General features: G+C 50.9%; 1 protein-coding gene across 1 annotated transcript; it reads right to left on the reverse strand.

The window, feature by feature from the left end:
- Nucleotides 1-1,507: 1,507 nt before the first annotated feature.
- ADAMTS15 (ADAM metallopeptidase with thrombospondin type 1 motif 15) lies at nucleotides 1,508-27,493 on the reverse strand. Its single transcript, XM_004763929.3, has 8 exons — nucleotides 26,078-27,493; nucleotides 14,946-15,078; nucleotides 14,284-14,451; nucleotides 13,764-14,047; nucleotides 8,352-8,529; nucleotides 7,155-7,336; nucleotides 6,874-7,049; nucleotides 1,508-5,027 (listed from the first exon to the last, which is right to left on the reverse strand). Exons 1-8 carry the CDS (start codon nucleotides 27,032-27,034, stop codon nucleotides 4,253-4,255), a joined length of 2,853 nt encoding a protein of 950 aa, XP_004763986.1. The 5' UTR covers nucleotides 27,035-27,493; the 3' UTR covers nucleotides 1,508-4,252.
- Between the last annotated feature and the right edge of the window lie 219 nt (nucleotides 27,494-27,712).

The following is a 27,712-nucleotide window of genomic DNA, read 5'->3' on the forward strand; positions in this document are numbered from 1 at the left end:
AAATAAATAAAATCTTAAAAAAAAAAAAATAAACAAACAAAAAAAAAAACCTCTCCCCAGGGACTGTGGGAAAACTCAGTTTTGTAGCTATGTCCATCAGACATGTGGATACCCTGGGGACCCACTGCTTATGACTAGTGTCCGAGGTGAAGGCAGTCTCTTGGGATGGAGCCCTTAAACCTGATTCTAATTCCAGCTAGTTACCATCAGAAATGATTTAAATTCTAGGACACTCAGTTGGTGTCTGGAGAGTTGGAAAATTGGTTGGCGTGGGAAACACACACACACATTTGGTGTCAGAAGCATTGTAAGTAGAGAAACCATTTTCCTTTACCCAGAGACCAACCCGTGGGAATTTTCCTTAGAAAGGTTTTCCTGGCAGTCGCTACAATACAAAACAGAAGGGGTAACAAAAATAAAATAATAAGCCCAAATATGCCAAATGTCTTGAGATGGTTTACAAAGACTTTGAAGCTGCTGACTTCCAGCTTAGACATCAACACTCCTGCTCCCTTCCAGGCCTCCAACTAGGTCATCGTGTCAAGTGGACTTTTCTGACTAGCTTCCCCTTCCACAAGAACCTTCTATCAAGTGCCGAAGCTTTGTCCAATTTCCTACTCGGGCACCCTTGCCCTGGGCCGCAGGTCTACAATCAGCCTGTAAAGAAGTTATTTACTCCATGGCCTTGCCCTGCAGGGAAGGCATGAGAAGAAGCCCGTTCTTCTCTGAATCCCAAACTAAAACCAAACAATCATCTGCCAAAGTGTAAACCGTCACTGTGCTTAGAAACACTGACTGTTAAAGCTGGAAGCACCCTAAAACATTAAATCTACCTTTCTCACTTTGCAGATAGAAAATGGGGGTCCCGGGAGAGGATCTCCGATCTAAGACCAAGGCGAGTTTCTGGACTCCGCGTCGATGTTCTTTAAAACGTGTCACACCACTCCCCTGCTTAGGTATTTGCTAACATTGTCAGACCAAAACAGAGCTAAGAAGAGGGAAATATTCTTCAAACAGGAGGATACCTTCCATCCGGAAACAGGATTTCCTCCTAAGGCAGGTGCCTGGGAGACCCCACTGAAGGGACCCTCCAGCCTCTTCCTGTGCCTTGCCCCCTTCACCACAGTCCCGAGGGGCCTTCTTTCAGACCCTCCTGCACACACACCTGCTCCTTCTGGTCACCAAGCCCTAGCATGCTGTCCTTTGCAGAAAGACTCCCATCCCTCTCAACAGGGCCATGTCCCATCCTCTGCTGGGCTTTCCTGGTCACTCCACCCATACACAGTCCGTACACAGATCCTTGCACCTCCCACATCTGCCACTATTCCGGGTCTTTGGTTCCCAACTGTTTGCCCTACCTCCCCCAGCTGCATGGGACAGAGACAGTGCCTGTCCTTGTCGCTGTGGTACTGTAGCCCCTGGCACGTGGCTGGCACATGGGCCAGTTCAGCAGATCTGGGGGATGTCTGCGCAAATGAGGTGAAGTCACGGAAGCAGGACACGGATGTTAAATACTTACAACTTTATTAGGAGCAGGCTGTTGTCCCCGCAGCAGCCAGCTCCCATGTATACACAGTATACACAGTCCAGCCAGGACCTAGGTCCTTCCATCCGTCTGCTGCACGTGGAATGCGAAAGAACCAAACACAAAAGGGGGGCTCTGTAAGTGACAGTGTCTAGTGCCTTCGGGAGCCAACTCCCAGGCTGGGAACAACCAAGCCCTTCAGCTCACCCCAGCCCCCTACTCCAACACGGCCAGGCTCACAAAGTTGGACTCCTCCAATCAGTGCACACAAAGGGCAGAGGAGGCAGGGGACTCCTGAGCCCAGATCCTTACTGGTCCACACCCCATGGACGAAGACTCTGGAACCCCCAGAATCTTCCTCGTCTTCTATAGATATGAGATACCACCTTTTCATTCCATCACCAGAAATCTGTACCTTGAGGCTCGTCTCTGCTCAACCTTGGAGAACATGGTTGGATTAGCAAAATGGTCAAAGATAAGACAAACCTCCCAAGTTGTCTTGGTCATACTTCTTTTAAAAATGAGAAAAAAAAATCATGACAGAAAAGAGCATTTGAAACCCAGCTTGTGTCAGGAACAAGATAGGTCGTCTCTCCTTGAAATGATTTCTAAAGCTGCTCTGCTAGGGGACTAGTCACCCCCACTGATGGCAGCACCCTTCCCCCCCTCCCCATTCCCCTGCCCGTTCTGCACAGCCCCCGCGCCACCCTCTCCTCACCGAGGGGTGCACCAAGCACGGAGAGCAGTGCTATCGTCGGCTAGTGGGGGTCTACATCTGCCCTGGTGCCCTGCGTCCTTTTGATGGTCTCAGCCCCACGGTTTCTCTATACAGGGAGGAAGATTCCTCCTTGCTTCATTCTCCAGGAATGGCTGCAGCTCTGCTTCAGAGATCCACACGCCCTCTACCCTGCTGTGGGGGTTCCGGTCAAGGGCTCAGCCCAGGGCTGGGCTGGGATTAGAGCACCATCCCAGAGGTTTACCTGAATGGCTGGTTTGTGGAGTCTGCCTACTAGGGGAAGCCAAATAAAAGGACTGAGGCCCTTTCTCAGGGAAGACACTTGCCCCCGTATCACCTCACTAAAGTCCAGGACATATTACCTAACTCAGAAGCAGAATCTCCCACATTCGTGCGGGAGCAGCTGCACCCTCAAGAAATACCCTGCTTGACCAAACACTCTCTCACCCCAGAACATCTTCCCACTTGGAGCGCCAGGAAACACCCTGGTTTCTACAGCCCCAACAGGTCTCTAGGATAGACAGGAGTTCCCTTTGGTGGCTGCCAAGTGCCTCTGGGTCAGGTCATTGATTTTCTTTCTTTCTGACTTTCTTTTTTTTTAGGTCATTGATTGTTGTGTCTCCCGAAGCCTGTCCCCAAGGCACCTGAGATCCTGCTTTCATTTTTGGAGCCCTAGTGGGTGGCCAGGCTCTGGGGGAAGGAAGCCATGTACCACACGCTTATCTTTGTGTCTGGGCAGCTCAGTCTGCAGAGGACAACAGCCAGGTCCACTGGAAGCACCAGAGTCACCACTGCCCCAGGGAAGGGACAGGTGTGTGTACCCAAAGAGCATAGCCTGAGGTAGCAAACAGTGAACCCCATTATCCAACTGCAATGCCATGTGATGTGCCCAAAGCCAGACCACATGTAGCTGTCCAGATGAAGGACCCACCTCCAGGCATATGGATGTTCAGCACCTAACCCTCCTGGGCATCTCCCACGTCCCTCTTAGTGGCCACTCTGAAGGTTCTCTGAGGCAACACAGAGCCCAAGGCAGCAGCCCTATTTATACCTACCTCTCTGGAGGAAGGAGTCATTGAAACTGAGGACTTCTCCCCATCCCAGGGTGACATTGCCCCAAACCTCAAGCCCCGTCCCAGTGACACAGAACATTCTAGGCCACTGCTCAAGCTCCCTGTTTCACCACAGAATCCATCATCCCTTCCATCTTTTTTCAATGGTCCAATCCTTCCTGAAGAAGGCAATAGACTCCTTATTGACTTCCAGTACCTATTTGCAAAGCCTCAGCGAGCACATACTTGGAAGCCCTCCACCCAGCCTAATGTCCTGGACAACACAGGAAGAAGAGGCAGCTCTTGACGGAGGGTCAGGAGTAGAAGGAAGATGAGAAAGCTCCGGACTCCCCCTACACATAAACCTCTTCCCAGACTTGTTATTCCTCACCCCACTCTCCTACCAGTTTCTGCCCACACCAGCCATTGTGTTTTTCATTATTCAGTCCTGGTCAGTCAGAAAGGAAAGGCGGGCTGACAGCACCATAGAAACCTGCCTTGTTCAGAAACGGCTTAGAGCCCCCGGGGCCACCTGAGGGTGCCAAGCTGCTGGGCCATGGCTCTTCCAGCAGCCTGTGGCCTCCCTTACGGGGGCCAAGGTCCCTGAAGTTCTGCCTGGGAGGTGCCCATCCTCCAGGTCCCTCGGAAACTGGGCCCCAGAGCCTCTACCCAGTGCCCGCACCTCTCAGCCTCTCCCAGAGACTGGGCCCTGGAGGAGCCGGGCGTGAGGTAGACTGTGTGTTAGTCACTTGGCTTCCCCCGCCCAGGCCAGGGAGGAGGAAGGGACCTCTTAGCCCTGCCCATGGTCCTTGTCCCTGGAAGTGAGTGACGTTATGGCCTTGACACCCGGCCACCGCCCTCTGCCCATGGCTCCAGCTGGCCAGAGCCCTGGCAGCACCAATGGGGCGGAGAGTGAGGAGGAGAAAAGGACAGTCCCATTCAGCACGGCCTCAAGACACAGAAGTCCAGCTCCTGGGGCTTCCGGCGCAAGTTGCACTGGTCCCGGGCCAGCAGCCGCCCTCCAGGGCCCAAACACTTGAGCGGACGCCTCTTAAATCCCCGGCCACAGCTCTTGGAGCAGGGCGACCAGGCGCCGAGCTCCCAGGTCGGGCAGGGTTCCCCACAGGCTCTCATCTCCACTGGCCGATGGGCTGCATCACAGGCAGACGTGGAGCGTGGCCCTGGGGGCCCACGACAGTCGACCGCCCTCTTCTGCAGGCCACTGCCACAGCTCACAGAGCAAGGCCCCCAGCTGCCTGCCACCCAGCGCGCCAGGGGCCTGTCGTCCTGCTGTTCCACTTGATTGGAGAGGCTGAGGACACTGTTGTGGTGCACCGAGGAGCCACGGGGGTCCTTGGGGTGGGAGGCCTTGTCCTCCCAAGGCTCTTTGGGAAGGTAGAAGGAATAGCGGACCCGGGGTGGTGTCATCTTGCCCACAGAGAGGACCTCCACAGTCAGGGGCTCCAGGATGGGCCGGGAGGCCTGCAGGCTCTCCACCGCCGTCCCCGTGCCACTGTAGCGCAGTAGGCTGCCCTTTACCACCAGGTCCCGCTCCACGGCCGACACCACGAAGTGCCCATTGAGCAGGTACTTGCCTTGGCTGTTCTTCAGGGCCAGGTAGTTGTCGTCTCCAACCAGCCCCTTGTAGCCACGCTGGCGGATGTCAATGCTCGAGGCACCCGCAGGGATGGCCACCACAAAATTGTAGCCGTGCCTGTGGTGGAAAAGGGGATTGTGCCTTAGACAGATGCCTGGACGTAAGGCCCTCTCTCCCAAAATAGTCACAGCTGATTCCCCTTTCAGAAACCCAAGCTGGCAGAGAACAAAGACTAGGCAGATGGCTTCAACTGCCCCTCAGGAAGTCGGGAGGCACACAAACTGAAAGAGGGTATGAGATTGTCACCACATCATCTAGAGTTACACACCCTGACTGTGTGCAACCTTTTTTATTCAGGTCATAATCATAACTATGATTGTCATAATCACGAGATTATGAGATCATGACCTGAGCCGAAACCAAGAGTCTGACGCTCAACCGACAGTCCACCCAGGGGCCTCTATACTGTGGTAAATCCTAAGGCAAAGTAAAGCCAAGGTTTTAGAGCCAGACCCATCCCTACCACTGGCCTAGCTGTTGGCCTTGGATAAGTCTCTAAGCTTCTCAGTGCCTCACCTGGATAATGAAGATCATAATCACATATACCTCATTAAAGCCCATAAAGCCTATGGCCTAGGGCCTGCCACCCAGTAAGCACTAAATATGTATTAACTGTGAGAAGGAGGAGAGGAGGGGAAGAAGATAAGTCTACAGTCCCTGAGTCCAAGGCTGGGGCCAGACACCATTCTGAGACACACTGGCCCTGCAGTCGGGCCCCCAGATCAAGCCTTGGATACCAGCCCCATGGTGGCTCAAGCATATTCATCTCTCTGGGTTCCGGTGTCCTCACCTATACAATGAGGAGGTCAAACTAGATGCTTTCTAAGGCTCCTACCAGCCCTACTAGTCTACAAAGGGGGCATCTGCCATTTAGCCAGTGAAGCAAGTCTGGGAATATTTACCTTTAATTCTCCACTTGGCCTCCCCCTCAGATCCCTGTGAATGCCATCCACTTGCAGTGCCCCCAGTTCCCAGAAAAGCTGCCCAGCTAGGGGCCCAGCAGAGTGCACTGTGTCCAGAGGGGGCAGCGGAGACTCCTGGATAGCCATCTAGACCTTGGACTCCCAACTTTTCAGAGCCCACCATATCCCTGCTCAACTCTCTGCTTCCCCCAGATTCTTCCAGACCATGGGTCAGGACTTTCCAAGGAGCACATTCCCCTTGAAAATATAAGGGAATATACTGGACTTCAGAAAGCCAGGAACCCCAGCTCTGGAGGTAGGAATTGGAGAGACCTATAGACATTTCTTCAGCTGACCCTACACACATCTCCCAGGAAGAGGGAATTCTTTGGTCTTGGCCCCCTGCTCTGCTGTTTATTGCCGTTCTCAGCTCAGTCTCACCCCTGGGGACAGGGTCTCAGCCTCTGTGAGATGGGGAGGCTGTCACATGTGTCTCTAGGCTTGTTTTGTTTTGTGATCGTCATCATGAACACTTAGTGAGCATTTATTATGTACCAAGTAAAATGCTTAGCATTTTAACACCTTCATCTTCACAACAGCACAACAGGAAATATATTCATGTCATACCTACTGTATAAATGAGCAAATCCAGCATTCCAAAGATTGTGTCACATGCTCAAGGTCATCCAGAAAATGGGGAACTGAGATTTGAACACAGGTGAGTCTCACTCTAGAATTCTAGACAGACCATAATGACCCTCTGCCATCTCCTTAACTAGCATCTCCTGTTCAGTAGTGGACTTACCAAGCATTCATCTCTGCTTGACAGATGGATGGATAAAGGAATGAATGAATGAATGAACGTCATACTCTCAGAGGAAGAGTCCGAGTGGCCTCTCCAGTAAGGGCACTGCTGGTTTACCCCAGTCTGACCCAAGCTTTCATCACCTGGGACAGCTGCCCTCAGCCCTCCTCCCCCTGCTCCAGGACCCAGAACTCACATGGGCTTGGTGAAGAGGCCTGTCACCTTCTTACAGCTCTTATTGTCGCCCCCACACACCCCACACTTGTCGAATTTCTTCTTGGAGCCCAGGTTCCCGTCACAGCCAGCCTTGATGCACTTGCCTTGGACACAGACCGAGGTGGAGTCAGGAGTACACAGTGTACCATCCACCACCTGCAGTGGCCCCAGTGGGGCAGAAAAGGAGAGAGGGGCAGCTCAGCCAGATGCCTCTCCAGAGACTTTCTCTCCGCTTTGGTCTCCTGCCCCACACCCACTCACCTTCGGTGCCAACACATAGAAGTAGCCAGTGCCATTGGCTCGGCAGATGAGCTTGCACTTGTCCCGAGGAGAAACGCCGGAGTACTTGGGCACCCATGCCACGGCAAGGGTAAGCCGGTTGGTGCTGTGGTTATAGCCGTTGAAAGCCTCACACTGCTCCTCCCGGAAGCTCTTGCTGGAAGCTGAGGAGGGAGGAAGCACAGGCAGGAAGCTAAAGGGAGGGGCAGTGCTGGGATTGCCCTCGCCAGGATGCTCAGCTGCCTGTGGTTCCAACAGCCCTTCCCCTCAGCCAAGTTACCCTCATCACTGACGCCACCCCATCTCAAAGAACTAAAGTAGACTAGGACCAAAGGATGCAGGTTGCAGACGACCATGCCTCCCCCAGGAGCTCTGCCAACTTCTCCAGTGATCTGACCTCCAATTCTCCATCTGGGATAACAGGTACCCCTGAGAGTTTGGGACTATCAAACCCCTCAGGAGTCTTTTGAAACTATTTTCAGGATGTTATTAAGTGGATAAAATAAATTACATAGGTTCCAAACAATACCAATTATACTGATAGACAACTATCAATATATATTGAAACATATTTGTGATATTTGTGCTTGTTAATCCAGTTCATAAGATACAACGATTCTAATAACCACTGTCATTTTCAAGTCATGACGTGAATAAATGACATTCTGAGAAATCCCACCAACTGAAATGTCATATAGAAATATCCATGATTTCCATTGGTGACAAAGTCACAGGTACTGCTAATAGTATTACAGTTTGTTGCCTAATTAGAAGACATAATAAATTGTAGATAGAAACAGCAGCAAAATAATATTAAACTCTAATTGAAGGAAATAAAAAATTTAAATTAAAAGAGGCTAGTAAAAATAGAGATGTAATTTCCTTTCCTCCCAAGCTCATGGACCCTGGATAAAGAATTCCTGCTCATGAAGGTGGGCTTGTGAGTTCTTAAATAAGGGTAGATCTAGTGCATCATTCCCTTGGTGCACTTAGGTTCCCAGCCTAAGCATCAAGAATAAAACACCCCTGCCCAAGGGGAGTGGGCAAAGAAGTGATCCCAAGAGGAATCTGCTCTTCTGCACTTCCAGAATTGGCCCTAGAGGAAAGAATCTTGATTGCAGTAATCTGCAGCCAGGAAGTGGGGGAAAGGGGGTGGGAGAGGGGCCGTCCCCTCCTCACCTGAGCTGGGGCAGGGCTCCAGGTTGCAGGATCGGTATTTCACTCTCACTCCCTCACAGTACTTGCCCCCATTGGCAGGGGTAGGGTTGCTGCACTGCCTCTGGGCCAGCTGCACGCCCCCGCCGCAGGTGCGTGAGCAGGTTCCATAGGGCTCCCACTTGGCCCAGGAGCCGTCCACCTATAAGAAAGAGTCCGTCATACTCATGCAGGGGTTGAGCTGCACATCCACACTCTAACCCTGCAGAAGGGTTACACGGGTACAGCCTCATGGTCCCATCCCACCAGAAGGAAATCCACTGTGCATCACACGGGGGAAGTGGGAAAATAGCAAGCAAACGGTCAGCACACACAGTGCCCAGGCAACACTTCAACATGGTAATTAACCTGTGCCAACTGCACCCAGTTATAAATGAGGCTGCTCAGAAGAGAGGCCCCTTTGGGCTCTGGAGTCAGATGGCCAAGTTCTATCATTGCCTCTGTCCTCACCATATGGGTGGTCTTGAGCAAGTAGTAAAACCTCTTTAAATTTCAAGGGCTTTATCTGCAAAAATGGGGCCAATAATACTCAGGTGTGAGATCAGACAGAACTTTAAATGATGCAACATGTATGAAAATTCCTAGCACTGTGCTTGCCACGGAACAAAAGTTCAGAGGTTCTCCATACCTACTACTGTTGGAGACACAAATCTCTTAATCTGAGGCAGCAGCAGCCCCCAGGCTTGCCAGGAAACCTTGTTGCCCTAGATATCTGGATATTTTTCTTTGTCAGTGTTCCATAATTCTGACTTCTCTCCCAACCAGACTTAACCAGATGTTCAGCTTAATCAGGAGCTGAATCTGAGAAAGTTTCACTCGAAGAGGTTCTAGTGTTTGTGCTCGGAGGAGATGAAGATAGGAAACTACAAAGCAATCCTAAAACTCTATTTGGCTTCGAGGTGAATGATGCAGTGTTGTTTCATTTTTTAAGAGGGTGGGGAAGGGGTCGAAAATGTATCTTCATTATGTTTTTCTTAGGATGCCAGCAAAGCGAGTTTTCATCCCCTGAACGCACATCAGTTGGGCAACAGGGGAAGCAGCCCAGTTGTACAAGCCTGGGATTAAAATGTTGTCATGCATCCTCCAAAGAGACTAACCCTCGTGGAGCTGGTCAGGAACTGGATGCATGTCACGTAAATACATTAGTTTATGCACACATGCAGCATAGTCTGTCTCCCTGGTCGGATAGCTCTTGTGTCACTGTGTCAACATGTCTCTCCTCCTGTGAGAGAAACACTGGCCCATAGCCCTGCTTCCTCCTCCAGCCAGCGCCCCACCTCATTCCAGCCTTTCATTCCCTAGGAGTGTCTACATCTGCTCTTTGCGCCTCCTCCCTCCTCAGTGCCTTGCACCATGGGCTTGGTCCCCATCACACCAGGGAAGCTGCTCTTTCAAAGGTCTGAGATGACCCTCCATAGACTAGAAGAGTCTGTGCTTAGACCTCGCTATCTCCAGTTTTCCTTCAGTTCTTCACATTGTCTCTGTGGCTTCTGAGATGATGCTGTGTGGTGGTGGTGGTTGTTACTTTTGTTTTTACCCTGGTATCACCTGTACCTACAGAAAACATTCATCCCCCAGAAAACACTCCTGCCCTACCACGTGCCATTCATTCGCCAAATATTTGTTGCATTCTCACTAATGCCTGGCACCTTGTGCAGAAAATCCCTGCTCTCCCAGTGACTGCAATCCAGCAGAAGAAACTAAAGATAAGCCTGTGCTTATAGGAGGGGTCAAATGCAGGTGGGAGAGGGGGAGGTGAGCTGCTCTATATTACAGGGGTCACGGAGCTTCATTGCAGAGGTGACCCTAGTGAAAAGATCTGAAGGAAGTACAAGAGGGAGTTGAGCAGATATGAGGGCAAGAATATTCCAGACAGAAGGAGCAGTGCAAAGACGCTAGGGACAAGCCTAGAGTACTCCAGCCTCACAAGAGGAAGAGAAGCAGGAGATGAAGGCAGAGATAGGGCTCACCATCCTGAGCAAAGAGGAGAGCCCCTGAAGAGTTCTGAGGATGGGCATGACCTGAGCTACATTGTAAATGATCCTTCCCGCTGCTATGGTGGGAACAATCTGTAAGAAGACCGGCAGCAAGGAGATCACTTAGGGTACAAGACCAATCATCCAAAGTAGCTTGGAGCAGGGTGACTGCAGATAAGATGGTTTAAAAAAAAAAAAAAAAAAAAGACTCAATTCTGGCTCTGTTTTAAAGATAGAGTCAACAGGAGTTACTAAAATATCAGAGGGATGGATGTGAGAGAAAAGAGGGTTGGCCCAAGCAGTGGGCGGATGGGAGCTCGGTCTTACACACGTCATGTTTAGGATGCTTATCGGTTATCCGGATGGAAGTGTTAAGATTCAATGAGATGTGCCCATCTGTAGTTCAGGACAGAGGTCTGGGCTGGAGATACAAATCTGGGGGACTTCAACGTATAAATGTAAGTGATACTTAAAGTCTTTGGTCTAGATCACCAAAGAGGTCAGTGTGATAGGGAGGAGGGCTAAGGACAGTGCTAGAATGCCCAACATTGGAAAAACGAGAGTATGAGGAAGATCCAGTGAAGGGGACCAGAAGGGGCAGCCAGTAAGGGGGTGGGGGGGATACCAAGACGCAGTGGAGCCCGTGTTCCCAGAGGAGAGGGTAATCAGCTGTGTCAAATGCCGCTAACAGGTCAGGCAATATGAGGAACGATAATCAATCACGGACTTCAGCAGTGTAGAGGCCATTTGGCGACTATAGTGAGAGTTATTTTTAGAGGAAGAGTAGGACTGAAAGCCAGACTGGAATGGGCTCCAGAGAGAAAATGGTAAGACGGGAACCAGAGAGAGCAATTTCATACCACTCTTTCCAGGAACTTTGTGGTAAAGGGAGTCAGAGAGAGAGAGACTGTGATTTATGGAGAGGAAGTAGGATTAGGAGAAGTTTGTTTAAGGTGGGAGGAATTACAGCAAGTCTGTATCCTGATAGGAATGATTCGGCTCGAGAGAGGGGAAATCTGACACTGCAGGAGAGAGACGGAAGAATTAAAGGAGTGCTTTTCTTGAATAGAGGGGATAGTATCCTAAGTGCAAAGCACAGTGCCGGGCCTCCAGTGAGAGCGTGGACAGCTCATCCATCACAAAGGAGGAAAGGTAGAGATTACAGGCACAGAAGTGGGCTGACGGCAGATGTGGAGGTGGGAGCTGGTGGACGTTCTCATGGGATTACTGATTGCTTCTTTTTTCTTAATGAGATAGGAAGAAAGGTCACTGGCTGGAGTGGAAATGAGGAGAACGAGTTGGTAATGGAGGAGAGAGGCAAAGGTGTGACATGATCGTGCAGGACACGGGGAGAATGAGTGCAGTAAAGCCAATAAAATATGAGATGCCTGCTGAGCGGCATTCCGGGCCCACCTACTTGTCAGGTCATTAGTTTAAACTGAGACTGCTGAGCACGGTTCCGTGTCTCTCTCCAGCCACACTCACCCACACTGGCCCAGCTGAACAGGTGGGAGCTGGATTTCACCAGGACGGTAGCTCATCCAAGTGAGTATAGCCAAGAAAGAGAGGCAGGAACATGGGAGCCGCAAGCATACCTGAAGGAGTGGTTGTAACCATGGTCCATGGAATCTCAAGAAGAAGGTGGATGAAGGCATGAGAAGAGCAAGTGGAGCTGAAGAACTCCAGCTGAAGCTGGAGTCCAGACTAAAGGGCCAGACAACAGGGCCTTGGTGGTCAGAGTGCGATTATGGCACCTGAGATTCTGCCGGCAGGGGGGCCAGGGGGGGGCAGCTGGGCACAAGGAAGCTGTGTGATTAGGAAGATAAGCTTTGTGCTTTGACCTCTGCTGATTAGGGCAGTATCCTCCACGAAGGGCCAGGGTGGAGAAGGGACCGTCCAGAAAAGAGATTGAGGATGTAGTGGATTTTGCTGCTGATGGATCATCTTTCCACAGGCTTCTCAGATCACATTTCCTGTTTCCTATAGCCAATATCCTCTTGGGCAATGTCTTTATCCACTAGACTCATCTTCCCAAGAGAAGGAGCTGGCCATGGCTGGCCTGTCCTCAGGACCGTCTAATTTAAACCCACAGCCTGGTGGTCAAGGCAAGCCCAGACTAGCCCTAAACCATGCCCCCAAAGATCTTTCCCATAGAGCCCCAGCCCGTCTAGCCCTCCAGCTTGCCCCACCTCTCTGCCTGTTGAGACCCTCAAGGCTCTCTCCAAACCTGATCTCCTCACCAAAGTTTGTTCAGACCTCTCTAGTCATCATCAGTCTTTCATCCCTTATTCTCCCAGGACATGTTTCACACTTCAGTCTTAACAGAACACACCTTCTCTGTGTCTGGGATCACAGGAACATTTCTAGTTTCCCCACTAGACTGTGAGCCCACTGAGACACGACCCAGGTTTTATTTCTTTTTCTGACGACCACAGTACCTCGCACAGTTCTCTAAACACAGCAGGCTGGTGCCCAGTAAAGGGCTAATGGCTTAATTAAATACATGTTACCAAAACACAGAAAAAGATCTTACATAATTGTGTATGAAACCCAGCTCAGGGCAGCTGATGAAGTGCTGGCAAATGCTTTTTTATGTTATGGTCTCCACGTACTACACCCCCAGTCAAGGTGGTCTGCAGCAGAGGCAGGGCTGGGAAAGGGACCATCACCAGGATCAAGGGAGAGGAGGGACACCTTATTTCTGGCTGACAAAGTCCCAATCCCTCTGTGACCCCAACCCCTAACCTGAAGTTTTGATTATATTCAGAGAGCATGTGGGGTTTGGGATTTGTTCCTATTCAACTGATAGTCTTTTTTTACCAGAAAAAAAGAAAAGAAAGAAAGAAAGAAAAACTTTTGCTCTATTTTGTTTCAGCTTCAAAAACCAATCTTGACAAAAAGCGAAGCTGGGTTCGGGATGTAGGAAATTACTGGAGCCTGCCCAGGGATCTGGTTCCTTTCAGAGATGAGCCTGGCTCCCCTCTGGCCCAGAGCTCCCTGGAAACCAAACACACTCAGAAATAACTGATAAAAGGAGGAGTGGGGGCTGGAAGGAGCCAACCAGTGAGGAATGTCGAAGATCTAGTGTGGGGCTTTGGGTTCAGGCTCCTCCCCAGGTAGGATGAGGCCCAGAGCTCAGGGCTGGGCCTCCTGGCGCCCGGGGCGAGCCTTCTCCCCCATGTCTAAGGAAGGCTTCAGCAAGTTCTCTGACCTACCGTATGTCTTGTCTCCAGTCTCAGAATCAAGACAGGAAGAGGAACCCAGACAGGAAGACAGAGACACCGAGCTGCGATGTGCACAGTTCCGGCCACGCAGCAAAGCTGTTCCCCCCGGACACATCCAAGTCCACCCCCAGCCCCCAGCAGCCCCAGGAGCTGCTATGCAGCTCCCACACACTCACCTTGTACTTGTTGAGGTTATGTCTCTCCACACAGGTCCCCTTGAGGCAGAACTTGCCCTCGCCACAGCTGGTGCCATCTGCCCAGGGGAAGTGGCGGGTCTGGCACACCATATGCCCCTTCGCCTTGCCGGTGCACCACAGCTTGGTGCAGTACTGCATGTAGGGACAGGGCTTTGAGCCCACGCCAAAGGCCAGCTCACACTGCTGGCTCAGGGTGTAGCTGGTACCAGGCAGGTCCTCAGGCAGGGAGATAGGCTTGCTGGGTGGATCCAGGAGGCAGTCGCCTGTGGGGAGCCAAGGGCATTCATGAGAGGTGAGTTGAGAAAAGTGGGATGTGGCCAGCCCAGAGTCTAAATGGTAGGGAGACAATGAAGCAAGGGCCAGTGCAATGGACCCCCTTTGAGAGCCCAACCCTTTGGGGGTCACGCACACTGAAGGTCATAGAAGACAGGTCCAGAGAGGTGCTGAGCACTCTCTCCAGGGACAGCACCAAAATCCCTCCTCTGTCCTCCTGGCTTACCATGCCCACTGTCCAGGAAGTCAGTGATGATGGCAGCGCTGCAGGCAGACCAGGGGTTGGCACGGTCGATCTGGATGAGTGTTGGGGACATCATGTGGTTGGCTCGGAGTTTCCCAAACACCTCCTCGCACACTTTCACATTGTCATGGGGCATGTTGAACACATGGCCTGTGGGGTGAGGCAAGAGGACTCAGAGGGTAGAAGGATGTGGGCTCTGCAGTTTTACAAGGAGAAGGGCTCAGCCGGAGAAGCTAGAGAGCCCAAGTCAGCAATTCTCAGGCTGGTCATTTCAACCTAGAGAGAGACTGCTTTGCAAATGTCAGGATGATGTTCTTGTGTTCTCGGTCCTGTCCATTGGGCTGTGGGCTCAGTGGGGACAGCAGTGTATTTAAAATATTCTCCCCTTAGTGACTGATTGATGAGATACTCTGACTGCTAAATCAGACAATATGGCTGGCCAACTGGGCTGGGGCAACTGGAAAAAATAAAATCAAGCCATTGCCAAGGCAGACGCTGACCCTAAGAAAGGATCCCTAAGGCTTCAGGACATGAAGAAGCAAAGATAAATGTCTACCTCCTGCCCAAAGCACCCAGGACAAACCCAGAAAGTCCCCAGAGGGGAGTTCTACGCCCTCCACACAAGAACCCCCCTCTAGACTTACCCAGCTCATGGGCAGTGGTGAAGGCTGATGGAAGCCCATCATCCTCGATCACGGAACAACTTCTCTTGGGGTCACACATAGTGCCCACATCAGCCATGCCCAACGTATCACAGGTGGTGGCCCCACACAGGTCCTGCCAGGTGAGGGGAGAAGCAGAAGCCAGCCAGAAATTAGTGACAGCTACAGAAGGGACCTGATGGGAAGAAAAGGCATCGTATGGGAGATTCCAGCTCATCCCTGCTCCCAGCCCAACCAAGCCCAGCACCTTCCTAGCCAGCCCCTTTCTCCCAAAGCATTTCAGGGTTATTCATGGAATCAACCCCAGGCTGAGGGAGGAGGCTTCAGGAGAAAAGCCCTGTGGGTCTCTAAGAAGATTCTACCCAAATCCTACTCAGGGGCATCCTGTGGGAGGAAATTAGGAGGTACAAATTAAACCACAAGGCCATTGCTGTATGCAGAGATAGGTTTCCAAGCCAGAAAACGGTGAGTTCCACAGCCAGGCGAGGCCCTGGTTATGGCTAACGGAGGCAGGTGGGGGTGAAAGACAAGCGTGTTCCTCATCCGGAGTCAGCCCTGAGCTTTTCAGTCCTCGCTGAGCGATTGCCTTTGGACAACCATGAATTAAGCTCAGATTCTCAGGCAAAGGGTCACGGGCCAAGGACCCACCCAAGCCAGAGATTTGGCTTCCTTGGGCTGGGAGGAGGCGGACTGAGGTGGATACGAGCAGCTATCCAGACACAGCTCAACTGGCTGCAGAAGCTCAGGAAAAAAATCAATGGATCGCTGCCTAAGACAGTCCCTCTCTCTGTAATAAAACTTAACTTGCAGCAGAACCTAGGACTTCCTGCAACAACCCCGATGGGAAGGGTTTTTGGGGATGTGGAAGGGCAAAGTGGGGCAGCGGGGCAGATATCTCAATGAATTTATCGAGCATTATGGACCAGCAACGCACCCACATACCTTAAGAGCCAAAGAGTTGGAAATAGGATAAGATACTTATCACTTAACAGAAAATACCCTTTGAATCAGTGACACTAGGGTTCTCTGCATTACATCCTTGCCTTTCTTTACAGTTGACAAGAAACTATTCCATGCATCATCTCACTTCATCCCCAACAGCGTTAGGAGGCAGATATATTATTATACCTATTTGTCAAAGGTGAAAACTGAGGCTCATGCTCATAGCTAATCATGGTGATGATTTATTAAATGCTGACATCGTGTGTGCACTTCACACGCGTGACCATATTTCATCCTCACAACATCCCACTGGAAAAATGACAGCTATTATCACCTTCCACAGTCAAGGAAGCCAAAACTCAGAGAGGTCCAAGTCGCAGAGCAGAAATGTGCACTGGGGTCTGTATGATTGGATACCATCAGCACTCTTTCCACCACATCAAAACTGATTGCTCAGCAACCCCTAAGTTAACTCTGCAGAGAAAGAGCTGCATGTGTTCTCCATGGGAGCCAAGGTATCCGCAGAAACACCCCCCAGAACTGTTCTCAATCTTCATTTCTCTTTACAGCTTTGCGCACATGCGTGTGCAGGCACATGCTGACATGGGGGGAAAGGTAGGCAGCAGAGTTGGTGGGCTGGGGGCATAGGAGGAAGTGGTCATAGTACAGAAAATCAGCAAAATTTAACCCAGAGTGCTCAGAAGTTTACCAGCTGAGCAGTCAAACTTGGCTTCCCATGGTCAGGTGACAGTCACACCTCCTAATGATGAGTTAACAGTTTCTCTGGCCAAAGATTGGAGAGGGCGATCAGACTCCAGAGTACATGGGTCAAATCTGATCTGCTCTTCTGTGCTCACACATGGCAAGCCTGCCACTTTCGGGGAACCCTTGGGGAGAACCTCAAATTCCCCCTCTTCCAAATAGTCTTTCTTCTCCAAAGGCTCACCCTTCCAGAAAGTTCTCCTTCCCCTAGAGTTCTGAAACCTAGAAGAGGTTGGACAGGAGTCTCTGAAAACTCTTGTCTGGTGGTCACAGCCCATAGGGAGAACCTGTAGGACAAACAGGACACTGCCCAGGGCCACCATGCACACTCACTGCTGGCTTTGTGTAAGAGAAAGGCCACAGGAGGAAGAACCAAGAAGGCTAGATTCTGGTCCTGGCCCCACCACAAAGCAGATATGTGACTTTGGGCAGGTCACTTCTTTCCTCAGGGTTTCCTCCTCCAGAAGAAGGGCCAGTTCTCAGCTAAAACCCAGACTGGACCAGTGCCTTAATTAAGCCTCTGTCCCTGCCCCAATCCCAGGGTGCTCATCCCCCTCTGGTCCTCTCTAGGTTATAAAAGGAACACAAAGAATGATATACTTCAGAATGGAAAGAACCCTGATCTTGTCTACTAACCCACAAAACTAACTCCCAGAAAAGGGAAGGTCACCCATGTGGACATTCGGAGTCCTAGCCCCTGTGCTGCTCAGCAGAAATGAGGATGCCAGACTGACAGCTCAGACAGGGCTCTCAGAAGCCGCTGGACCTCCACTGTCCAGCAGCCTGCCTCTGCCGCTGGCAGGTCCTTAAAGTCAAGAGCCTCTTTCCTCCCTGGGAGGGTGGGTTCTCTCTGGAGTGAACACATGCAGCTGCAGGCCCTTTCTGGCCAGGAGCAACCTGTTCTTTCCATCAAGAAATCCCGGTTTCCCTGGATCAAACAAGAGGAACAAGGAAGGAGCCTGCGCATTTCCTGAGGGTCAGGGTGTAGTTGAAAGCAGCCAGCCCGCAGGAACCAGTGTCTTCACTGTGGGAAGATGCAGCTGTTTGGGATCACAGGCTCTGCCTGTCCCTCTTCCCCCAGTCAGAGACTCCAGTGAAGAATCGCTGGACCTTAGTTCTTTGAACGCCCACAGGCGGGTACCCAAGGCTCAGCAGTGCCTCATTTGTGGCACTGAAGATCTCCACCCTTCTGGAATGAACTCAGATGCACTCAAACTGCTTTCACCTCTTCAGCTCAGGCACTTGTCTCCAGCAATAGAAACTGTTCTGGTCCCTTTTGCCTGGAGGGTGTAGGCACTTCCCACCCAACCCCTATCTACCTCACTATTTCTGGTCAGTTGCCATTTCTCCTTGAAGCTGCAGCTGCTTTTCCAGATAACCCAAGAATCACCTTGGCCAAGATCCTAGTCCTCCCAGATTATTGTTTTCTAACTGTCCTTCTTCACAGAATAATTTAGGATCGGAACCACAGTTGGAGACAAGGCAAACAAGCAAGCACCTTGCAGTGGCTCAATCCACATTTCCCAGGCGTACTCCCTCCACCCCCCACCACAACTCCCTACGGCCCTCCTTCTCAGCTCCTCTCCTTTGCCCTGCCATGCACTGAGATGCTCATATTTTCCAGCCATACAGGGTGGAGGACCTACAAAAATCAGGCATGCTAACTTTTTTTTTAATGCAGCAGAAAATACATGTTGTCATGTAACCAACTTCCTCTTCATGGAAGAGCAGGGTTCATCTTCATGGCCACACCATAACATCCAAGACTCGCACTCACACCACTTCAGAGCCGCCCTCTCATTCTGCAGATGGGGACACTAAGGCTCGGTGGACTAAGATTTCTCACCCAAACTTTTAACATGGGAACTGAACCCCATGCCTTTTGACACCAAGGCCAGTAGTGGTCTTGGGTCTGAACCACAGCATGCTAGTCAGGATATCGTAATTACTGCTGAAAACCACCCACACTGGTATTAATATTGTGCCTTTAATTTGTTTCCATCTCAATCTCTTCCATGCATCACTGTATTTCCTTGTCCAACCCCAAATCCATGGCTCTTTGTGATCCCCAAACATGGGAGGGCCTTGTTTTGCTAGAAGAAAAAAATTCTACCAATTCTAGGTGTCCGGGCAATGTGGCTAAGGATGCCTGATGAAGAAGGGAATGCACCCTGGTCAGGTCCATCCAGGTTCGGTTTCGCTGGAATATAAATTCCTCAAGGTGTACAAAATGGCATTACAGCGAGAGACTGAAGATAACTAAGACAAGAATTACCTCAGTGAGGAAGCAGAGAAATCTGAAGCTTGCAGGAAGACCAAGCTTTCTCTCGGAAATCATCTGTTCAAGTGAGGGTGCACACCTAACGCGATGTTGGTGGCGAGCACTTACTGGGTTGCTCCTGTGAACCAGACACTGTTCTAAGAGCTTTTCTTATTAGCTCATTACATCTTCACAATGGCTTCATGGGGGACATGTCATTATTAGGCCCATTTTACAGATAAGGCTCAGAGAAGATAAGTGAGCCCCAGGTTAGACAGGAAAGGAGAGGCAGAGTGAAGGTTGAAATCCAAAAGCGCAGCCTCAGAGCTGAATGCTTCCCTTGCATTAGTATGTTTCTGGTACAGATGCACCCCACAAATGAAGAGACCAGGGAATCTCAAGATAGCAAGGCTGTCCACCCCATACCCTCAGCCCCCAAAGTGCATGTTAGCCACAAAGTGGGTAGAGGCCTGGGAGAGGCTGATGAAGAGGGAAATGGCAAGATTAAGTGCCAAGAGTGCTCTTAGCACAATGCCTGTGTCCCCTTCCTGGCTGAGGAAGATCTTAAGTCCTTGCCTCACACCTGCACTGACACACTGACCCCCTGCTCTGCACCATGTCTGCTGGCTCCTTGCTGGGGCCTCTCCTCTCTCCAGGGCAAAAACTGATGGCAAAGAGCCAAGAGGAAATGCCAGAAGAACCTGAGACTCCCTCTCCCAACCCTGCAGCCTGACAGTTGCAAAGTCTGGAATAATGATGCCCAGTAAGCACCTAAGAACCACCTAAGCACGCATAGCCACACACAGTCTTTCGCTGACATCGGTGCCTTCCTCCCATGAATACATACTGGACAGCGGCAGTATGCAGGGGCCCACTGGAGTGGCCACAAAGATATAAAAAGGTCTTGCTTAAAGGAGCTTACAAGTCAGGGGGAATGGCAAATGCTGGAGCTATGGTTTCCACACAAAAACAAATATTAAGTATACTTACAAGTGCAATGCAACAAAATAGTTCAAAACAGGACTGTCCCAAATGTAAGTTCTGGCAAGGGACCTATAGGTAATTATTCAAAACAACAAACACGTGCTGAGTGACCACGAAAGTAACAATGACAGTAGATGCTATTAACTGGGTGGCTGTTCTGGAACATTTGCTAACTTGTCCTTGATACTGCCTTTAAGCTCAGTACCATTGTCATCGTCATTGTCCTTCTATGGATGAGGAAAGTGAAGTTCAAGTGGCTGATTCATTCAACGTCCATTGTGAAAAGTCAAGTGCCAGAACTGAAACTCAGCTGTGCCTGACTCCAAGTCTGTGTTCTTTCCACTGTGCCATACAACCAAGGACAGGCATTGAGGCAAGGTGTGGGGGGCCAAAGGTATGCACCAAGAGTGATACAAACATCTACCAAGAAGTTCAAAGGTAGGACAAGAGCAGGACCAAAGAAGGGGAAAACACCTCACTTGCCTTCCTGACTCAACCTCGTGTTTAAGAAAAAGAAAGAATATCATTCTGGTGCACTTCCTCCCAAATGTTTATAGCAGCATTATCTACAAGAGCCAAATTATGGAAGGAGTCCAGACATCCACTGACTGAAGAATGGATGAAGAAGCTGTGGTGTGCACACAGTGCATCCGAAGAATGGTACCTTGCTAGTTGCAACAACACGGATGGAGCTAGAGAACGATATGCTAAGTGAGGTAGGTCCATCAGAGAGAGACAAATACCATGTGATTTCACTCATATGTGGAATTTGGGAAACAAAACAAAATGATCATGAGGGAAAAGAGAGAAAGGTCAATCAAGAAACTCTTGACTCTTACTGCAACGAACAAACCAGTGGTGACCGGAGGGGAGGGGATTTACGGAGTGCGCTACTTATGGTGATGAGTACCAGGCGTTGTATGGAAGTGTTGAATCACTAAACTGTACACTTGAGGAAAGCCTGGGTGGCTCAGTCAGTTAAGCGTCTGCCTTCAGCACAGATCATGATTTCAGGGTCCCGGGATTGAGTCCTACATTGGGCTCCCTGCTCAGGGGGGGGCCTGCTTCTCCCTCTGCCTGCTGCTCCCCCCTGCTTGTGCTCTCTCTCTCTCTCTCTCTGACAAACAAATAAAATCTTAAAAAAAAAAAAAAAAACTGTTCACCTGAAACTAATATCACACTGTATGTGAACTAATTGGAATGTAAATAAAAACTAAAGAAGAGATACAGAGAGATTCAGGTGCACATTCCTTCCTCCAAACTTCCTCCCCATCTTCCACTATTAATATCGGCTTTCTTATTTGGTGCAAGTCAAAGAAGGAGGGAGAAGACCTTCCAAGTCAGGGAGCAACAGTATTCCACTCCTTCCTCTCTCTTTCTCCTCCTGACTAGAAGTAGTGTTGAGTTTCCATTCAGTGATAAAGATTTACAAACTCTTAAATACCGAAACTAAAGATGCTGCTCTCTGCTAATATCTTCCAAGGCCTGACTTCAAAAACAATCCTGACACAATTATGATTCTCTTTATTGTATTAGAAGATATGTATAAAATACACATTACCATTTTATTAACATTTTCATTGAACACTAAACTTCACTGCCAAGTGGCAAGCCGTTTATTACAGGAAGAACTGACCTCTGTGTCAAATGAGGTTCCAGGCTGCCGTTCCACTCTGCGCAGTATAGAATACACGTACGTCCCCGCCTACCGGTCCCTCAAAATGTAGTACAACTCAAGGCCAGAACAAGAAGGAAGGCGCCAAGCTTGAGACCGAAAGACAGACAGGTGAGGACATTGGATGAAGGAAACAAAAGAGAAGAGAGAGATGACAAAGAACGGCCCTGGAGAATCTCAAAAGAGGAGAAAGAGCGCACCGAAGAAATGGGGAGGGCAGGAGGGGGCCGTGGAACGGCCCACAGTGGTACTAAGCACAACAGAATAAATAACACAAAGGAAGGAATAAATGGGCAGAAAAACCACAAACTGTAAATCCCACAAGACAAAGTCGGTTCAAAGGAGAAAATGTTACAAATAGCAAAACAGATGGTGGGATGGAAGAGAGGACCTCCTGCAGTGCCTTCCTGCCACCTGTCCCTCGCCCCACGCCCCCACCCCAACTCGGAGGGCTTCCCTGACTCCAGCCGCAAGGAGAATGCCCCCCCACTGGACTTTGGACAGAGGGCCCATGTCTCCTTCATGGCACTTAACATGCCCTAGTATACCAAGCTATTTCCTTGTCAGGCTCCCTGATATTCAGTAAATTCCTGACAGCCAGAGGCCACATCTTAATATCCGTACCTCCACAGCCCAGGACAGTACCTGGAAATAACAGATGCTCAATGAGTTATTTTTTTAAATGTAGAACAAATTCATGAAGCCTAGTCTACCACAAAGTTAACCCAAGAGCAGAGGCATCAGACGTAAAGAGAGAGAAGACAGAGAGACATGCAGATCTACTACATCCCAGCACCAAATACCCTATTCCTGCTGCCCACCACAACAAGAAGCCATAGAAACGTTTCTTCTCATAGAAATGAATGTCCAGGGGTGCCTAGGTGGCTCAGTGGGTTAATCCTCTGCCTTCAGCTCAGGTCATGATCTCGGGGTCCTGGGATGGAGTCCTGCATCGGGCTCTCTGCTCAGCAGGGAGCCTGTTTCTTCCTATTTCTCTGCCTGCCTCTCTGCCTGCTTGTGATCTCTCTCTCTGTCAAATAAATTAAAATTTAAATTTAAAAAAAATGAATGTCCACCCTGAAAGACTGGCTCTAGTTCTCTGCCAATCCTGGTTCCAATCCCGTGCTGACCTCACCCTGCTGTTATGAGTCTGGAGACTGATTGCTTTGCAAAATCAGATGTGTGCTCCTTCTCCAGGAACATGAACTTACTCTGAATCTTTAAGTAAACTCCTCAAATTGTCAAAATACTTGTTGTATGATCAATTTTTTTTTCTCCTTTGCACACAGCATAGGCTCCTCCCTGGGTCATGTCTTCCTAGTGTTTTGATTTCAACACCCCACGTCCCTCCCTCTCCCTGCCAAGAGGAAAGCAGCATCTCCCCATAGCCTGGCCAAGCCTTGTTTTCACACACACAGCAAGTCCAATGATGGTGGATGGAAGGGGGAGCCCCGGTGCTGGCCAGTCCTGATCCCCTACTGTCCCCCCTTCAAGTACCCGGCACCTGGAACTCTCCAGGAACTGGGCTCACCTCTTCTTCATAGAAAGAAATACAGTCTGACCAAGACTGACCCATTCCTGCCTCCTCCCTGTGAAAACCATGGCTACAGTACTATCAGTCAGAGTCATTAGCCATTTTCCAGAGTTTTGTGGGGGGACCAAGGAATAGGTGACTAAAGACGTCTGACAGCTCGACATCCATTCTAGGCAAAAGGCAATTAACAAAATAAGCACATTTCTAAAAACTTCTTAGCCAAACAAACTATATACAGTTGACACTTGAACAATATAAGGGTTAGGGGCACTGGCCCCCCATGCAGTCGAAAATCCACATACAACTTTTGACTCCCCAAAACTTAAACAACGAATACACTACTGTTGACTGGAAGTCTTACCGATAACAGTCGATTAACACGTGTTTTCATATGCTGGATGTACTATGTACTGTGTTCTTACAATAAAGTAAGCTGGAGAAAATAAGATGTTATGAAGACAATCAAAAGAGAAAATACACTTAGAGTACCATGCTGCATCGAAAAAAGCCTACACACAAGTGGACCCATGCAGTTCAAACCCATGGTGTTCAAGGATCAACTGTATATATTTATCTTCATAGAAATAAGTATGTATATGTGTGTGTGTATATATGTATATTTCAATATTAGTTTGAAAAAGCATGGATTACACCAACATAATAATAATCAGGGAAGCTCATATCAGAATTAAAGGGTTCCTGCTAACCCTTATAAAGTACAACAAAAGGAGGACAGCAGGAGACTCGTCCAGGTTCCCCAAGACCACATCTGCCTCAGTCTACAAAGAGCAGCTGCACGCTCTGTTTTCATCACATACCGTACCTTCCCCAGGGGAGCTGAGGAATGAGCAGTTCCTAAGACCCTGAGAACGTGGCAGGCCCTAAAGTCTGCACTGGCAAGGAGGCGAGAGAGAGAGAGACATGTTCATTCTAAAGCTTTAAGCACGTACCTGCATGTTGGTCCTTCCAACACAGCTTCCCCACTTTCTGGATCGCCCTCTAGCCGCCTAAGAAAAAGACAGCCTCTAAAAGTCACATCTTGCCCATCACTGCTTCTGACCCAAGTGCTCATGCATCTTGTCCCCATTATGCATGGTTAACATAGCCCCTGGTTCTAGCACACAGCACTGACAGACAGAAGCTGTCACGCTGTTTGATTGCTTCTTCAAAAGGCGAATCCTTCTGATGGTGTGGCCCATGTTCCCAGCAGGAGTCCTCTTTCTATGGCTGGTTCCAAAAGTCAGCCTAGCCACTAAGCGGCGGAGACTGAGGTCTGTTACTTTAGAAGCCGTGAGTGACCTCCACAGGGGCATCCCAGGTAGCAGATGGGCCAACAGCTGCTTTGCCCATTAAGATATCCTGTTCTTGGCCATTGCTTTTTTTTTCCCCCGGCAATCTGACTGCCGAGTTGTGTGTGCAGAGGTGGAAGCCACCTCCTCTGCAGTTTCCCCATGACTCAGGCAGTGTGTGTACGGGCCGGGCAGTGGCAGCTCCACAGACCTCAGCTGGAAGAATGAGTGCAAGGAAGCAGACTCGGGCCAAAGACCTCCCTAGAGAAACCAGGTGGTGGGAGGAGAAGGCTGGGAAAGGAGGAAGTTCAATTCCAGGAGGGGACAAGCTGTGCCAAATGGGTTAGTGTGGAAGACGTTAGTTCCAGCCCTGTGTGTGCCAGCACAGCTCTGAGTGGCCGTTGGAAAGAGTGGAGAGTCAGAGACCCACCGGCAACCAAGGATTCTGGGCCATCCCCTGAATGACATGGTTGTGATAATAACAAAACAAGAGCATGGCACAGATTCGAGCAAAGCCCCCAAAATCAGAGGAAGCAGGTCACTTGGACACCCCTCTTCCTCCCAGTCCCATCCGTGACCTCCAAAACCTTCACGGGACCCCATTGCTCCAACATCTATAACCATAAATGTTCATAAACTCATAGCAGAAGGCAGAGCTGCTTCTGTAATCTGACCATCTTTCTTAGCCGCCTACTCGGTATCTTTCCAATCCCACACCTGGGGTCTGCGGATGCTCTTTACTGAGCACACAGCACTTGCCCACCGCCAGAGGTGGAATCGGGAGCCCCACCGTCAAGTGTGGTCATCGGAAGTTTCAGTGAGTCGCTGTCATGAACCACCTTGCCTGTTCTGCTCCACAGCACACATCAGGGCAAACAGGTCACCCTGGGCCAGCAAGGAAATAGGAAAATTGAGAGATTTTCCCCAACTCAGCTCCAAGTGAAACACCACTAGAAATTCTGACTCCAAACAGGTGCTCTAACTAGATTGCCAGCTCTGAATGGAGAAGGCGGGCCCAGCACAGGAGGGTACAGGAGAAGCAGCAACGAAGGACGGAATGCTCCCCGTATTTGAGTCTGTCCTTTCCATTTCAACCACAAAATATCCCAAATGATTCCCTCCATCCCAGTCCAGATTTTCCAGGCCTAGAACAGAGGATAACTGAACATGCCCGGAAGAAATGAACCCAGGATCTGAACTGGGATGCTTGCATCACCTTCCAGTTTTACAAGCAAAGCAGAGAAGCCTCAGAAGAGACATCTGAAAGGATTTAGACGCCCGGGTTGAAAGGGGGCGGACCTTTTCCGACCCCTCCAACACCATCCTCAGAGCGCCTCCTATCAGCCATGCAGACACACTACGGCTTGGGGCGGCAACTTCCTGGGTTCCAGCCCCTCGACGCCTGATCTAGGAGGCGCTGATTGGCCACTCCAGGCCAACACCTTCTGAAGTAGCTGGCGCTCCTCCGACCGCCCACGTGCTTCCAGATGCAAGTTAGCCGAAGCTCCACCGAACCTAGGAGCGGCCTCTCCCTGGAATATCCAAAGTGGGAGTCGGAAGAGAGCAACAAAATTTTAACCCAGGCACAAAGGGCATTTGGAGAGCTAAGGGCGGTGACCCTAAGAAAATGAGGCTACTGGGGTCCAAAAAGGTGACAGACCAACTCACCTGCCTGGTGAAGAGGATGGCCGTGTCCCAGTACTCTGGGTGTTTGTCACTCACTTTATTCAGCTTCTTCTGCCAGGCACAGAAGTTGCGCAGCGTCATGGCAGCGTTGCCCGTGACCTTGGGCCCTGTGTCGCGGTCTCCAAGAAGCAGCACCTTGACCACGACGATGTTGATGGGGTTGAGGATGCTAGGATGGCGGTAGAGTCGTGCCGCCGTGGCCAGCAGCGTTAGCAGATAATGCTCCAAGTCCGCGCCGTGGAACTTGACCATTGACTCGTCCGCCACCACCAGAGTCTCCACGTAACGCGGGATAGACACGAAGCGCTTGGCGCGCCCGGACCTCCGCCGACTGCGACTCTCTCCTAAGCCGGCCTCCCGCGGCTTGTAAGGGTCCAGCGCCCGCAGAATGGCAGGGTTCCAGCCTGAGGCCACCCCACATCGAGAGGTGGGATCTCCGGGAGGCCCGCCGGGGGCGCCCCGGCGCTGGAGGAGGTGTGCGCCCTGGCTGTTGCGCTGTGCCGCCTGCGCGCTGGCGTTGGGGAGCGGACTAATGACATACTCGGCGCCTCTGTACCCAAAAGCTCCGCGTAGACCCCCGCACAGGCTCATAGCGGCAAAGGAATCTGGCTCGGCGTTCACGTCCCCAGAGTAGAAGCAACGTCGCAAGTCTGGAGAGCTCCCGGTGAGTGCCGGGAGGTGGAAGCCCAGATGCTCTGTGGCGAAGGCGGGCGCCAGGAACTGAGCATCCAGAGTCAGGTGTAGGTAAAAGTCCTCCTGAAATGCTGTGATCTGAAAAATAAGTCCCTGATCCCCTGAGTCCTCGGGACCCCTCCGGTAGTAGTGGCGGCCGTTGATGTCCGGGTCCAGTCGGATGGGGACCACCACCTCCTGGTCTGGCTCTGACCCGCCTGCGGGTACCCCGGCGAGAGCCAGGGTTAGGATACCCAGCAGAAGCATGGCGCCGGGCAGCGCACGGCCGCGCTCTCCGAAGGGCTCGGCCCCGCTCCCCCGCCGGCGAGTCTCCTTGCAGCCGGCACAGGGGAACCACCAACGCTCCGGGGCAGTCAGTAGCTCCCGGAAAGCAGAGCAAAGGGAGAGAAACTCCTCCCAGAGGAGTGAGAGTGCACCGAGCAGCCCGCGCCTCCTACCTGTGCCTTTCCACAGCAAAGCGCGCTCTGGGAGCTTAAGTACAATCGCTGTCAAGTGCAAGGACGGAGATTTGCAGCCGAGAACTAGAGGGAGGTGCCGGGCCGCTTCTTCGAGCCGCAGCCTCTCGCGGCGCCGCAAACCAGGCGCTGGGCGAGCCTATTAAAGGCCCCCTCCTCTTTGGACTGCCCAGTCAGCGCCCCTCCCTTTCTCCCCTCCCAGCCTCCCAAAGCCTGCAGCCCCGAGCCTCCAGGGGCCACCGGAGAACTCAGTCCCGCCTCCAGAACCGAGAGCCACTTGGCGGGGAGGGAGTGGCCTTGAGCCCAGGCAGGAGGCGTGGGCTGGCTAAAGAAACCAGCCTTAGTGTCTCGGTTCGCATTTTGTCCTCGCGTTATGCCCCAGTGCCCCCACACATCAGTTACTTCTGTCCCGACCGACATCTGTCTGCTCCCTGGGTCCCAGCCTTTCTCTCAAGGCAGTCGGGGTCAG

The sequence above is a fragment of the Mustela putorius genome, unplaced genomic scaffold, assembly GCF_011764305.1.
Source record: "Mustela putorius furo isolate JIRA1106 unplaced genomic scaffold, ASM1176430v1.1 tig00000460_pilon_pilon_pilon, whole genome shotgun sequence".
Taxonomy (NCBI): domain Eukaryota; kingdom Metazoa; phylum Chordata; class Mammalia; order Carnivora; family Mustelidae; genus Mustela; species Mustela putorius.

Excerpts from the sequence above, each read along its gene's own strand:
- ADAMTS15 (XM_004763929.3), bottom strand. The coding sequence starts at position 27,034 with ATGCTTCTGCTGGGTATCCTAACCCTGGCTCTCGCCGGGGTACCCGCA. Across the intron at positions 15,079-26,077 it reads CCATCCTCTTCACCAGGCAG|GACCTGTGTGGGGCCACCAC; the intron begins GTGAGTTGGTCT and ends CTCACCTGGCAG. Across the intron at positions 14,452-14,945 it reads CACCACTGCCCATGAGCTGG|GCCATGTGTTCAACATGCCC; the intron begins GTAAGTCTAGAG and ends CTCACCCCACAG.